The sequence below is a fragment of the Rhinolophus hipposideros genome (genome assembly GCF_964194185.1).
Source record: "Rhinolophus hipposideros genome assembly, chromosome: 11".
In the NCBI taxonomy this organism is placed as follows: domain Eukaryota; kingdom Metazoa; phylum Chordata; class Mammalia; order Chiroptera; family Rhinolophidae; genus Rhinolophus; species Rhinolophus hipposideros.
Genome location: NC_138057.1, coordinates 23,536,675 through 23,551,293, shown reverse-complemented (window position 1 = coordinate 23,551,293; position 14,619 = coordinate 23,536,675). Strand labels below are relative to the sequence as shown.

The following is a 14,619-nucleotide window of genomic DNA, read 5'->3' as shown; positions in this document are numbered from 1 at the left end:
GCCTGCGTGCTGTTTAAATGTCTTCTTCACAGTATCCTCAGCAAACATCACAATGCCCAGAACAGAGGTGGACTTTCCATTATAAACTCTGCCACAGCCTTATCTATTTGTCTGACTCCTCCCTTAGGTAATAAGCTCTCTGAGGGTAGCTGTCATGTCTTTTTTCTTCCACCTACTCCCTGCACCCGGCACAGTGCCTAAAGCATAACAGGAGCTCAAGGAATATTTGTTGAATGGGTACATTAAAATTGACCCAAGAACTGTATTGGAAACTTACTGTTAGCTCCACAGAAGAATTTCCCCATTTTTCCAGTATTTGGTAATTTACAGAAACAAAGTTATAAGGGTTTACAAATGCATTGAACATTTTTGGGGCATGTCTTTGTTTTAAACGGCAAAAAATGTTCAATGAAATTAGAAATGCCTCAGTAAGAAAAAAGTGAGAAGTGATTCTTTATAGGCATTTGTGGGTTTGTTTCATTGAGGATGAGAACCAGGTAACGAAATAGGTGGACCCAATTTGTGAAGATGGTAGATGGGCAATGACTCATGAGTGAAAGAGCTGTACAGGTTCAGACACTACAGAGAGCCTCATTCAGGTACGGTCTGGAGCTCAGACCATCTTGCAAATAACTGTTCTTGTATGTTAGGGATGGAGCAGGTTTAGATGGATTAGCATAATTTACCACTGATATTAGGAAACAGGTACAAAAACACTACCTGCATCCCCCTTATACCTAATCATTCATTTCTAAACTTCATTTACCCAAAAATGATACCACTGTAAATCGTAGTTCACTCTAGCAAAGTGAAGAATAAGTATCAATGATAAGCCTTTATATGTTTTTTTGTATATGATGATACAATGAATTATTCAGCTATTAAAAAGAAAAAGAAGTAGTATGAACTGATAATAATTTCCACAACTTAGTGTTAACTGGTAAAAACAACAACAACAACAAAAAACCCAGCAAGTTGCAGAATTGAATATGACTATAACACCGTTTATATTCAAAACAAACACATGTTTGTGTTCATACAGACATTTAGAAAATTCTGGGATCATTTGCACAAGCCTGTACATTTTTCCTGGGGTGGGGAAAAATTGCCACTCCTCTTTTGTGTATTTCCATATGGAGTTTTGCAACAATCAAATAGCATTTTCCTCTCCAGTTGGCAAGGCCCTTTTTCAACAAAAATAATCATGAGAATTTGAAGAAGACACAAATAAATGCAAGGATATACTGTGCTCATGGAATGGAAGAATTAATATCATTAAAAAGTCCATACTTCCCAAAAGAATCTACATATGCAAGGCAATCCCTATCAAAAAACCAATTGCATTTTTCACAGATTTAGAACAAGTAATTCTAAAACTTATATGGAATCACAAAAGACCCCAAATAGCCACTGCAATCTTGAGAAAGAATAACAAAGTTGGTATCACACTTCCTGATTTCAAACTATACTACAAAGCTATAGTAATCAAAATATTATGGTACTGGGACAGAAACAGACACACATATAAATGAAACAGAAGAGAGAGCCCAAAAATAAACCCATCGCTATGACAAAAATGCAAGAATATAAATAAAATGGGAAAAGACAGTCTCTTTAATAAATGGTGTTGGGAAAACACAATACATGCAAAAAGAAAAAGAAAAAAAACCGGGCCACTTTCTTATACCATATAAAAAATAAACTCAAAAAGGATTAAAGACTTAAATGTAATACTACTTGAAACCATAAAACCAGAAGAAAACGTAGGCAGTAAAATCTGTGACATCAGTCTTAGCAATTTTTTTAGATATGTCTCCTCAGGCAAGGGCAACAAAAGTAAAAATAAACAAATGAGACTACATCAAACTAAAATGAAATGAAAAGACAACCTACTGAATGGGAGAAGGTATTTATAAATATCTAATAAGGGACTAATATCCAAAATATATAAAATACTTAAACAGCTCAACATAAAAAAAAACAAACAATCCAATTAAAAATGGTCAGAAGACCTAGATATATAGTTCTCCAAAAAAAGCACACAGATGGTCGAGATTCATGAAAAGATTCTCAACAGTGTAATCATCAGGAAAAAGCAAATCAAAACCACAATGAGCATTCTATCATCTCACACCTGTCAGAATAGCTATTAGAAAAAAGAAAACAAGTAAGTGTTGGCAAAGATGTTGAGAAAAGGGAACCCTTGTGCACTATTGGTGTGATTGTAAATTGGTACAGTCACTGTGGGAAACAGTATAGAGATTCCTCAAAAAATTAAAACTAGAATTACTATATGACCCAGCAATTCCACTTCTGGGTATTATCTGAAGAAAACAAAAACACTAATTTGAAATGATATATGCAACTTCATGTTCATTGCAGCATTATTTACAATAATCCAGATATGGAAGAAACCTAGCTGTCCATTGTTAGATGACAAAGAAGATGTAATATTCCTAGTAATATATGGAATATTACTAGGCCATAAAAAAAGAATGAAATCTTGTCATTTGCAACAACATGGATGGATCCAGAGGGTACTATGATAAGTAAGATAATTCAGAGAAAGACAAATACAATATGATCTCACTCACATGTGGAATCTATAAAACAATACAAACGGACAAGCAAAACAGAAACAGATTAACAATACAGAGAAAAAAGTGATGGCTGCTAAAGGAGAGGGCAAAGGGGGATGGGCAAAAAAAAGGTGAAGGGGATCAAGAGGTACAAACCTCCAGTATAAAATAAATAAGTCAGAGGGAAGTAGTATATAGTATAGGGAATATAGTCAATAACATCATAATAACTTTGTACAGTGACAAATGGTTACTAGACTTATGATGGTGGTAACTTCACAAAGTATATAAATGTTGAATCACTATGTTGTACACCTGACACTAACATATTATTGTATGTCAACTATACTAAAAAATTATTTTCAAAGAAAAAATAATCATGAATCATGATGGTTAATGTTTGGAGAATCAAACACTTTTATATTTTGTTGATGGGAGTCCAAATTTGTGAAAATTTTCTGAAGAGAAATCTGCATATATAAATAGTGAAATGTGTATCATTGATTGAAAACTTTCACTTTTTTCAGTCTATCCTGCAGAAATAATTATATGTGTACACAAAAATGTATATATATATAGATATTCACTACAATATAATTTGTAACAGCAATTAACAAAGTTATATAAAAATAAAAGTCCAACAGGGGATTTATAAATCATCTCTACCTGAGACAATGCTATGCAGCCTTTAAAAATTACGTTTTCAAGGAAGATTTAATGACATAAGAAATTTTCATAACATAATGAAGAGTGGGAACGAGCAATATGTATAGTAGTATGTATATTATCATCTAATTTTTAATTGCACAGAATAAAAGAATGGAAGGAAGCCACCAATAATAGTTACCTTTTAGTGGTATGATTGTGAAAAATATTTCTTTCTTGTCCTTTCTTGTAGTTTATGAATTCTTTACAATAAACAATTATTTTGTAAGTTGAAAAAGCAAGAAACATTTTCAAAAGTTAGTCATTCTCATCTCCTAAAAAGTACAGGTGGCAACCTCAGAGCTGTGAAGCTGAGTAGAGGTGGGGAGTCATATAGTTTTCATGGCCTTCAGGGATGAGAAGCTCCTACACGGTGGCCAGGAAGGCCAATGTCAGGAGAGGAAAAATAAAAATACTTCAAGCCATGTAAGTAATTCTCAAAGTTGATAAACAAAAGTGTAGCAAGAGGAATAAACACTGTTGTGGTAACTTATTTTTTAAAAAATGTTAATATCCAAACTCTGGTTGTATGGTTCCCTATTGTGCCTTTGCTCATCTTTGTGCTAAAATGTATCCTAGTCTTATTAAAGTTCTAGATTCTTCAAAAGCAGGCCTTCTGCCTCAGTATACCAGAAGCATTTAAAAATACTGGAGTGTAAAATATTGTTGTTTTGTGTGTTTTTTTTTTTTAAAAGAAGGCTATATTCATGAAAGGTCATATAGCAAGATATGGTAACACGTATAAAGAAATTTAAAAATATAAAACAAGGCACATAAGTACTGCTTTAAGGAGTCATGTATTGGTAGGTTCTGTACAAGAATAGGAGAAAGTCTTTGACCTGGACTAATCAGAGAAGATTTTATGGAGGAAATAATAATCCCTGAAGAGTGGTTGGATGTTAGGAAGGATGAAAGAAAAGGGAAGCCTTTCATGGAGGAGAGATGTATCAGCTATCTATTGCTGTGTAAGAAATGAGTCTAAAACATAATGACTTAATACTACAATGATTCACCAAAAAAAAAAAAAAAAAAAAAAAAAGGAGAGGAAGAAGGCTATGTCCTTATAATAACTGTATTGAATTTACTGAAAATCTCAGACATGCCTTAACCAGAGAATGCAGTGATGCTTTTCCTTTCTCTCTCACCTCCAGCCTTGTCACCTTTAAAAGAAGATTACAGCAATCATTACAGCAGGATTGCAGTATCTTGGTCAGATACACATTATTTCCTATAGAATGAATGTTAGATTAGTGCCTGCTGGTATCAGTAAAACACATCTGTGTTTTGCGTTTAAGTCCAGTGGCTTTACCATCCAAGGTTCCAAGGTTGGGACCATAAGAGTAGGATACTCACACTTGGGAAACTTAATTGGAGCAATTCATCACTCAGTGGTAGATGACATTAGATTATCCTTTCAAAAAAAAGCTCTTGAAGGCAAGAAACTGAGGGGGTCATTTCTCCTGCACTGCGTGGGGCCGGGTGTGCTTAGTCACTTCCTAAAATGCTTGACTTCTCTGCTCAGAGAGACCAGGGAGTTCAGGGATATTATGGAAGAAAGTTTGAGGCTTTTTTTGTGATATTTTTACACATAATGATTTTTTTTTTCCTTTGGCAAGAAAAACATTGCACTTTTGATGAAAAAGAATCTTTATAATATGTATCCAACATTATCCTATCAGTAAATCCTGCAACTTCCAAGAGATAACTCTCTCACGATAACCATGCCTTTTATGATAATACTGGCATTGGGAGAGACCTAATTTAAATTCTAGTACTTTCTCCAAACTCTACCCCCTTTTTCTTCTCTGCTCTGGAGTATAGGAGCAAACTCTTATGCCTGCACCAGAACTGATAACTTTTACAAATTTGCTGCCAATAGACCCAGAAAATTATTTCTGGTTGGAGAGTACAGTGATATATGTTTACATAATGTGGGAAGTCTGGAATCAAGAAAAAGATATTAATAGACTGAAGAGTGGGATGAGACCAATAACAATGAAAACACAATAAGAAATAAAAACACAATCATCTTACTATGTACAAAGTACTTCTTAACATACTGTGTCAATTATATCAATACCTTCTCTCTTCTCCCAGTGCATGATGATTTCATTACATGTTTTGGACCTCCCTAGTGCCAAGACTGATCCAGTATTCACTGGATGTTATCATGACACCACCTTTCTACTCAGATCCCACCTGAGATTCCGACTGTGAAGATTTATGTATCAACATAGCTGAGCTATATGATATCCAGCTGTTTGGTCAAACACTGGGCTAGACGTTGTTGTGAAGGTATTTTTTCAATGTGATTAACGTTGACATCAATAGACTTTGAGTAAAGCAGATTACCCTCCAGAATGTAGGTGGGCCTCATCCAATCAGCTGAAGACCTTAAAAGAAGAGACAGGTCTCCTGAAGAAAAAGGAATTCTGCCTCCACACTGCCTTTAGACTCAAAACTGCAACATCAACTCCTGCTGGAATTTCCATTCTGCTGGCCTTCCCTGTACATTTTGTACATATCAGACCCTATAATTGTGAGCCAGTTCCTGAAAGTAAATCTCTCTTTCTTTTTCTATATACTCGTATAGCCTATTGGTTCTGTTACTGGAGAATCCTGAGTAGTACAGAGACTAAAGAGCAATGAAAAATTATGATTATTTTATATAATCAGAAAGCATCCTGAAGAGACAGATTTATATATTTTTTGCTGTTGGTAGAAGTATGTAGAACAGGGTGAACTACATCCAAGAAGAGTGGATTTAAGGCTTTGAGAGCCAGAACATACTTGATGTGTTTTCACTAAAAAAAGAAAAACACATTACGCCCTCCAAGAATCATCATAATAGTCAACACAAATATGGCAGCCTTGTGCCATAGAAAAGACGCCGAATTGGGATCAGAAAGACTTTATGTGTATTTGATCAAATTATTTAACTTCTAAACTTCTGAACATCTATAAAACGGAAATAATAAAATGTACCTCATAGGATTTTTATGAGAATTAAATAAGATATGAAAAGTGGGTCTGATCTACAGTTAACACTCAAAAAATTGCAGCGATTATAAATATTTTTCTCATCGTTATTACATGTGTAATATTGATGTTGCCTTGTAAGTTTTCATATGGGTAGTTGAAAGCCATTAAAATGCCAGCAGATGAAATGGACCAATAAGCATCATCATAACAGTATAATTAGGTATTATGACAGTAGTTACAATATACAGAATATCTAATATGTTTCAGGTAACACACTGGGGCGTTGGATACCTAATCTTACTTAATTCTCACCACAATGCTGTGAGGCATGTTTTTTCAAAGAAGGAAAAGTAGAATCACAAGAGTTAAAGAACTCTTTTAAGTTCACACAGCTAATAAACGGCAAAGCAGAAATTCCAACCCAGGTTTATTTGACCTAAAGCCTGTGTTTTTCTGTTCTTTTCTGTACTACCTACCAATGACTCTTAAGGTCAGTCATTAGCCCATACTCAGGGACCACATTTGTCTGTTCATGTTAATATGCCTGGTGCCTGGCTTGGTGTAGATGAACAGTAAATATATGAATGAAAGGAAAGAAAGGAAATAGTTCTCCTGAAAGGCATTTTCTCCACATCTGTAGCAAGGAACTGTGTATTTGTCATACTTGCCTGGATGGTGAATGAAACAGGTTCTTGCCACACTCGACCATCCACCACAAAGCCTTGGTTTGTACCATCTGTAGCCACAAAAGTAAAGCAATCGGTATGGGAGTCCTGTCCTGAATGTCGGTAGGCCACATGCCCTCTGTCTATATCCTGCTGAGTGAAATTGTGTTGAAGCACCACTGCCCCCCGCAGGTAAAGCTGGCCATGCTGTGGGAGCTGGACCAAAAGGAAGGTGAGGTTCTCCACGGATGTGTCAGGGTCAGTCAGCTGAAGGAGTTCAGGGGAAAGCAGGCCTGTGGCCCCTTCGGCCAGTCTCAACCCCCTGTTCCTGGTCACCACGGGCAAGGCTCTGTCCACAGTCTCCAGGATGACCTCAAGCACGCCATGCTTGGTCTGCAGTCCATTGCTGACAATGAATCTGGCAAAGAGAGGCAAGGCAGCCTTCAGCATGGATTCTTGTGTCACCATCTACTGGAATGAAATGATAACAACACACACCTTTACTAAAGGATATGTATGTCGTGTTGGGACTCACATGAAAAATCAGGGGCAGGTCTTTCAGAAGGACACCATTCTATTCAGTAAACTAGTCACTGGGTAACACACAAATTGCCCATTCTACACCCAAAAGTATTTTCTCACTAATATTGACGGTAGACGGAGCAGGGTAATTCTGCCAATGCTATTTCTCAGGTTTGTCAATGCTTAGTGTTATTCTTTGCCCCCAAAAAGGAATTTCACATTGAATTAGACCCATTGCATGAGTTTGAAGAATATATTCATTTTACATATTTATACTTTTGCAACTGTGTTTTAGTAAGCTAACCTTTTAAGACTGATAATTGGGGCCAATTCAATAAAGTGCTGAGTCGGCTGAATTTAGCTAATTCACTCTATTCATGTGTTTGTGGTATATTTCTTAGGGGCAGATCACATTACTCAGCCATGTAATCATCGCTAACTCATCGCCCCTTTGTGGGCCTCATTTTGACTCTTACGTAAAATGAAAAATGGACCAAATGATCGCTAAGTAGCATCCACCTCTAAACTATCCTGTGATGCTATAATCCCTTACTTTTTCTTGTGCTTCTACATTTGCTCCTTACAAGATACGTGGGAGTTATGATAGACAAGGATTGCTTCCCTGCTTTAAAGAAAAGAAAATTATACCAGAAAGTTTCAGAAACATGGTAGGAGATCATAAGGTAGGTAGGAGATAGGTGAGACCAGAACCCAGGTGTTTGGACCTCACACTGTGCTCTTGCAGCGTGTTTAATAACTGCTGGCTTAGCAATCCACTAAGACAGAGTGGTGGTGCCTGAGCACAACTTCAGTATTATAAAGAGAAGCTGGAATGATATAAATTCAAGGTAAGCAAACTCTCTCTCATAATCTTGGGTTTCTGATACCGTACAGTGTTTCTGATTATATTAATCACTAAATCACATTCCACCCGTCACTGCCAATCTCAAAATAAAACTAATTTAAATGATCTTTAGAACATCTCAATGTGTAATTTTTATTTTAAGGAGAATAGTGTCATGAAATTAAGCAAACAAAATGCACTATTAAGACTCCAAAAAGTTAAGAAATCGTTACTCGTAAAAGAAATTGACGAATTCACCATAGACCCCCCAAAATGTACTTCAAAGTAATCATGGAGTTTTATCTATTAGTTTTTTTTTTTTGCATGTATTGTAGTTGCTTGAAATACTCACAGAGAATACCCTCTTATATTCCATAAATGTAAAAATTTCTAAAAATAATTTTAGGTGAATTTAACATTAAATTATACAAGGATATTTTCTGCAGGTTCTTTTTTGAACTAGAGAAAATATGTAGTTTATATTTGTTTCACAGATACGACAAATTTGACTGCCACGTTCTTTATCCATTGCAAAATGTGTTTTGTCCTTCCAGGTTTCAGGGTTGTGGCTTTGCTTTTCAACATGAAGGAACCTGAAACCAGGTTGTGTTGAGTGCACTGAGTCGACCAGCTGCCTGAGACAAAGGACTCAGGGAGAAGAACCGCTGGACAAAAAGTAAAGGGAGAAGACTTTTGGCTGTTACAGATTTTGCTTTGAAGGATAGGCTAAAATTTTTGAGCTTTTTAATTATCGAGTTGCTAAGAATGCCTACAAGGAAACTATGATGCATAGAAAAATGAATCTATGTCCAAAAAGTTAAAATTGCTATGAGAAATGTAACAAATAAAGCAAAATTCAACATTTCACACACCTAGACTTGTAAAGAATATAAACTGTTTTTTGCTTTGTTTGTTTTGTTTTGTTTTGTTTTTGTTTTTGTTTTTTGTTTTGGCCACCGCATTATTTTACAGTTTGAATACGGGTATTGAATTAACATTACAATTGTACATTGAGCAAAATCACCTTGTTTCCTTAAAACAATTACTTTTCCTTTTGTAAAGCTAGTCTAAGCAATTAGGGTAATTTCACTGCCGAATCAGGAAGTGTTTACAAAATGCGATACTTTTTGAAAAGAAAATAGAAGCAGAAAAATATCTCTGTGTTCAGCCTTTTACTTATTACCTTGACAGTTTCAAAGGTCAAGCGACAGGCATTTTTTAGGTCTGAGAATCATGGTCTCTTTCTCGGGACAAGGTTTTCATGGAATTGTGCCTGTATTTCACTGTTTTCCTGTTACTGCTCCACGTTCCTCCCTGGAGCCTATCCTCTGACTAGAGGTAAAACAAGCAGGAAGCTAGGCATTCCCTCAGTGCTTCCAGTTTTCCCCTTTTCCATTTAACCTCTCAATAAATATGTTTCATGCCTCCCAGTTTACCCTCATTCACAAAGAAAGGGCTCTCTATTCCCTTCCAGATCTCTGTGTCAAAATGTGCTCCTATGGAGTGTTTTAAACCAGCCATTTACACAAATTTAAGCCAAAAGACATATTTTCAGTATTAGCATTAACCGTGGAGTTAAATACTTTGTGCCCCATTAAAACATGTCAAATATCGGTGGAGAAGGAAGGAGGAGGGAGGGGAATGAAAGGGAGAGATGGAGGTCGGGAGCAAGGAGGTTAAGTGGGAGCTCCAGTGACTGCCAGGGGTTCAACCAGAGGTGGCCGTTTTGAGTAGCTGATTCTGACTTTCCTCTCTAGAGATTGAATTCTAAAAATACCTGACTGGGTTCTCAAAGCTCAGTCTCAGGATGGCTGCACGTATCTAGGAGTGCGTAACCTGTGTGAGTACAATGAAGTCGTCTTACGACCCAGGCCGTCCATCTCAAATGCCTCTCTGCCTGATGACGGGGACCTGACCGCGACGGAAATCGGCAGCCTGCCATCAGACAGATGGGAATGAGGGCAAGCAGGGCAGGGACCACATAAGAGAAAGAAATATGTTTACTGAGGCCAGTGTTCCCAGCTGGGACACCGAGGCAGCTGTCTGCACTGACCTAAAGCTAATAAGCCAGTGGTGAAAAGGATGCAATTTCTAAACATGACTGGATCAAACACATCATTCACTTTCACGAGTAACAATGCAAACTACTCACAGGCCGAGAAACACTATCAGAGAGAGACTGACAGGGTGAACGGTCATGGTTGGCTTCCCAGTCAAAATAAACCTCGCAGAGCAAGTGCAAGGTCAGTGCTGCTCACACATGCGAAGGTTAACCAGATGCCCTTCCAAATGTACCCCTCCATCTCCCCACAGAAACGCTCCAAATACATTCTCAAGTTTTAATACAACAGTTCCATTGCTATGATGGCATCCATTCCAAGGTTAAGAAGCTGGTGGTATCGGGGTAGCAACTCCTTCTGTGGGTCGATTTTGTTGCACCTCCTTTACGACACTTCCCTGAGAAGAGACACAGCCAAGATGACCACTGTTCTCACAAAATTTGGGGAATGACTCTCAGATTTGTCTGGGTGCCTGCCTGGTCTGATTTCACCATTACCATGGTGCTTTCAAGCTTTCCACATTTCCTGGCAATAGAGTTGGCTGAAGAATCTGCCATCTGTCATGGCATTTAAAGGATAAAAATGGAATCATAAATAGAGCCAGTTCCTCAGAAAGAAAAAAAAAGAAGTCCAGCCGGCATGTCAAAATGGAGGACATTAGCATGTTCTTTTAGTACACGGCTGCCAGCAGCTGAAGTCAGCTTGCTAATCACTTGGTGTCATCTGTCCTCGAATGTGCTGCCAAATCTTTCTTCCAGGCCAGCAGCACCAAACAATGCTGGAAAAATTTATGATTCACAAAATATTTCTGCAGAAAGTAAAATCTGACCATTAAACCCCCCTCCCCTCCGCCTCATTTAATTAATGCTGCCATATCTTACATTAAAAAGAGAAGGGGGGGAAAAATCCTCTGCCACAGAATTTATCTCTTCTACGCAGCCAAATTCCTTGCCAGATTTAACAGCAAGCAACATAAATTTAGGTGATTAGATCGGTTGCATATATTTAATTTTTAAAAAGCACCATGATCACACATTCATTAAAACAGGCTTTCAGCTTTGGTTTAGCACCACTTGACAAACAGCACAGCAGCCCCTGATTGGGTTAGGGAAATGGCAAGACTAAACCGAGGGTCTTGGGCAGATGCTAAGCTCTTCCGTTATAAATATGTACAACTGCTGGCCAAACATCAGAATGACACATTGAGGAGGTTCCTTTGCACAAGGGCAGATTCTCCACAAATTATTGGTACAATGAGGTATAACAGAAAAAGCTCTCCAAAATGTGATCTCGGCCCGAAAACAGCTCTGATACTCAGTTATGTCAGTGTAGGTGACTTTCCTTATTTTCCTGGTGGACCCTCAGTTTTCTCATGCATAAAATGGGAACAAAGCATCTCTCTCAAAGTGGTGGTGTCAGGAAATGATATGCAGAAAAGGACCTGGTACACGGGCTGAAGCATTGCAGGTATTCAAGCAATACTAGCTTTCCTACATGTACATAGAAGGATTGGACTAAATCAATGCTTTCAAGCTTTGTTATTTGTTTACTTTCTGCCTAGACACGTGTTCCCTAATCTTGAGTCATTCAAACATCACTGTCATGTTTGCCATCTGCTTGTACTGCCTGTACTCTTATTACTTAGTACTTTGCTTTATATCAACTCACATTTTTACTTAAATACACTTAAAAGGAAAGCTTTTACTGACTAAAAACTGAAAGTGTTAACTATTAAAAGCTTAATCTTCATAGCTACTACAAAAATACATATAAGAAAAGAATCTTTTTAATTCTAGCTATTGTTGCCCAATGGCTTGGAGGCTGAGGCCTGTACTCTCTTTGTTAGAAAGGGAAACAGTAAATAATGACAAGCTCTTCAGGACATGTGAGCATTAGCCTGAGACTTCCTTCTGGAAATAAACAGAAGGATGGAGAGAACTAAAGGGGAGTAGTTTCTCACTCCTGATTCACTGTTTCTTGTGCGAGCCCACCTCATTTTAAATTTTTATATCATGGTGGTACAATTCGCTCACTTTGGGAAATAGAGCCACAGCCTTTCTGCTAAAAGAAAACCTTGCCCAGAATAAACGCAGTGTGCAAAACAAACCAAAAATCAAACCATCAAAAAACAAACCAAAACAAAGCTCTATTAATAAATTGGGGTGAGGGCCCAGAGCCCCACCAATTCAAGCCCCTTCATGTTTCGTCCCTGGGAGGCCCTGAGCAGGCTTCTGTACATTCTCTAAATTCTTCAGAACAGACTTAGAACAACAGACTGGACCAGACCAGTGATTGCTCGTCCTGACTGCATGAGAATCGGCTGCAGAGCTTTTAAAAATGCAGATTGCTGAGACAGGACTTAGGAAAGTCACCTCTCTGCAGTGAGGCCCAAGAATTCGTATTTTTATAAATCTCCCAGGTAACTCTCTTGAGGGCCTAGAGATTTAGAAATTCCTGGGATAAATGTTTTCTAACATTTATCCATCTGAATTTCTACAGATATAACGAAACAGGACAGTTTTGCAGTCTCACCGATCCTCACATATGGAGATTTTGTTCTTCACTCTCAGCTCATCACCACCATCTGATTAATACCTAACGTTCTTTTTTGAACATCTTGACACACTTATTCACTGGTTTCTCCAACACAATTATTAATGTCTTTATCAGCCCTTCTGGCGGGTACTGAGTAGGGGAAGCAGGACTAGACACGAGCAAGAAGTTCTAGAAAGAAGTGAAACATTAAAAGCCCTGAATCTGATATACATGGATTAACCCAAGAAGCACCCACTCTCCATTGGTAGATAGGAAACAAGAGCAATCTTCTTTGTAGCTCGTGTTCTCCTGCAAGACTATGCTTGGTGTTGTAAAAATTGTAGGGGAAAAGGAGGCCAGGGAAAGCATACAATAAAAAATGATAACAATAGTAGTAGTAGCAGTAATAATAGCAGCTAATACTTTTTTCCTCCCATGTGCCACATATTATTTTATGTACTTTGTATGTATAGGCTCATTTAAACTCCCAACAACCCTGTGAATGCAACCCTATGAGCAGCATTCCTTTGCACAGAAGGGGAAATGGGAGGACAGGAAGATGTGGGACTTGATACAGGCCCGTGGAGGCAGTAAACAGACAAAGTGCTGGAGGCCACAACTGACCTCAAGCCTGTACCTCAGCAATTATCCTATACAACTTCTCAAGGGAAAGACCCAGCATGAAAAGGAATCCCCACATGTTATTTTATTTAGTTAATGACTAGCAATATTCAAGCACTAACTTGGCTATAAGGTAATGCTCGACCAAAGGATTATCTCCTTGTTAAGCACATTCGTCAAGAGAGAAAAAAAAGATATTCCTGCAAACGTCCCTGGATTTTTTGTTTAACAGTTGAACTATCCAAATCATCGTTCTAAATGGTACAAAGGCAAGCAAAGTCATCTTTACTGACACTTAAACAATGCTTCTCACAGCAGACATATTAAACCGAGATACATAAAACATATGAGAGAGAGAGGGGTATTTGAACACGGGTGTATCAGTATACTTGAGAGTTTACGGGAACCCACTGAATAATATAGGAGTATGCTACATTTGTACTGCTGTTTTGAAGGTTGTATTCTGATATGAAAATTATCCAGAAGCCCTGTGTGTATGGCAGATGAACTAATGCGCTCAGGGCCTCCTTCTTAATTGGTAAAACTCAGGGTTGGATATATACCATGGTTCTCTCAATGGTTAGTCCAGGATTTCTTGGTGCTCAGCCCGGCCCGGAAGACCTGTATTTGTATCAAGGACCTTGACTTCAGCCAGCTTTGAGAATTGCTAAATGATAGGTTCCCTAAAGTTTCTCCTGCTTTTTGTGACTGGAAACAGATTTCAGTATTTTAAATGAATGTAGACTTTCATTAATGTTGTGTCTTTGCCTTTTCACCAGATTGTTATTCATTCCAATGATTTATTTGATACAGAATCCTTGAACAGGTGCACAGCCCCCAATTATAACACTGTTTCTATGGGGAAATATGATCCACTCTATGACAACATGATTTATGATATAGTTACCAGAACACACTGTGTCACAAGGCAGTGTCTGCTTATGCCAAATGTTTACTAGTAAGTACTTTTCCTCATATAGAAAAACATATTTTAAAAAAGTGGTAAATTACTTTTCTATGCCTCTTCTTAGCTGGCATCCTCAGGTCTTCACATCCTCCTCATAGAACAGCTTGCCTTTAAATCTGCTTATGTATTTGTTTATTTT

General features: G+C 37.7%; 1 protein-coding gene across 4 annotated transcripts in view; it reads right to left on the bottom strand.

Annotated features, from left to right (window-relative positions):
• FREM1 (FRAS1 related extracellular matrix 1) overlaps positions 1 to 14,619 on the bottom strand; it is a 155,766-nt gene that overhangs the window by 39,115 nt on the left and 102,032 nt on the right. For 2 of the 4 annotated variants that reach the window (XR_013994417.1, XM_081066046.1), the window contains one exon: positions 6,935 to 7,399. Coding sequence is in view for 2 of the 4 variants with exons in the window: in XM_081066046.1 (XP_080922172.1) it covers positions 6,935 to 7,399 (465 nt within the window). In the remaining 2 variants the exon portion in view is untranslated. Of the gene's footprint in view, positions 1 to 6,934; positions 7,403 to 14,619 lie in introns of all 4 variants that reach the window. The other 2 variants (XR_013994416.1, XM_081066045.1) reach the window with 2 other exon arrangements.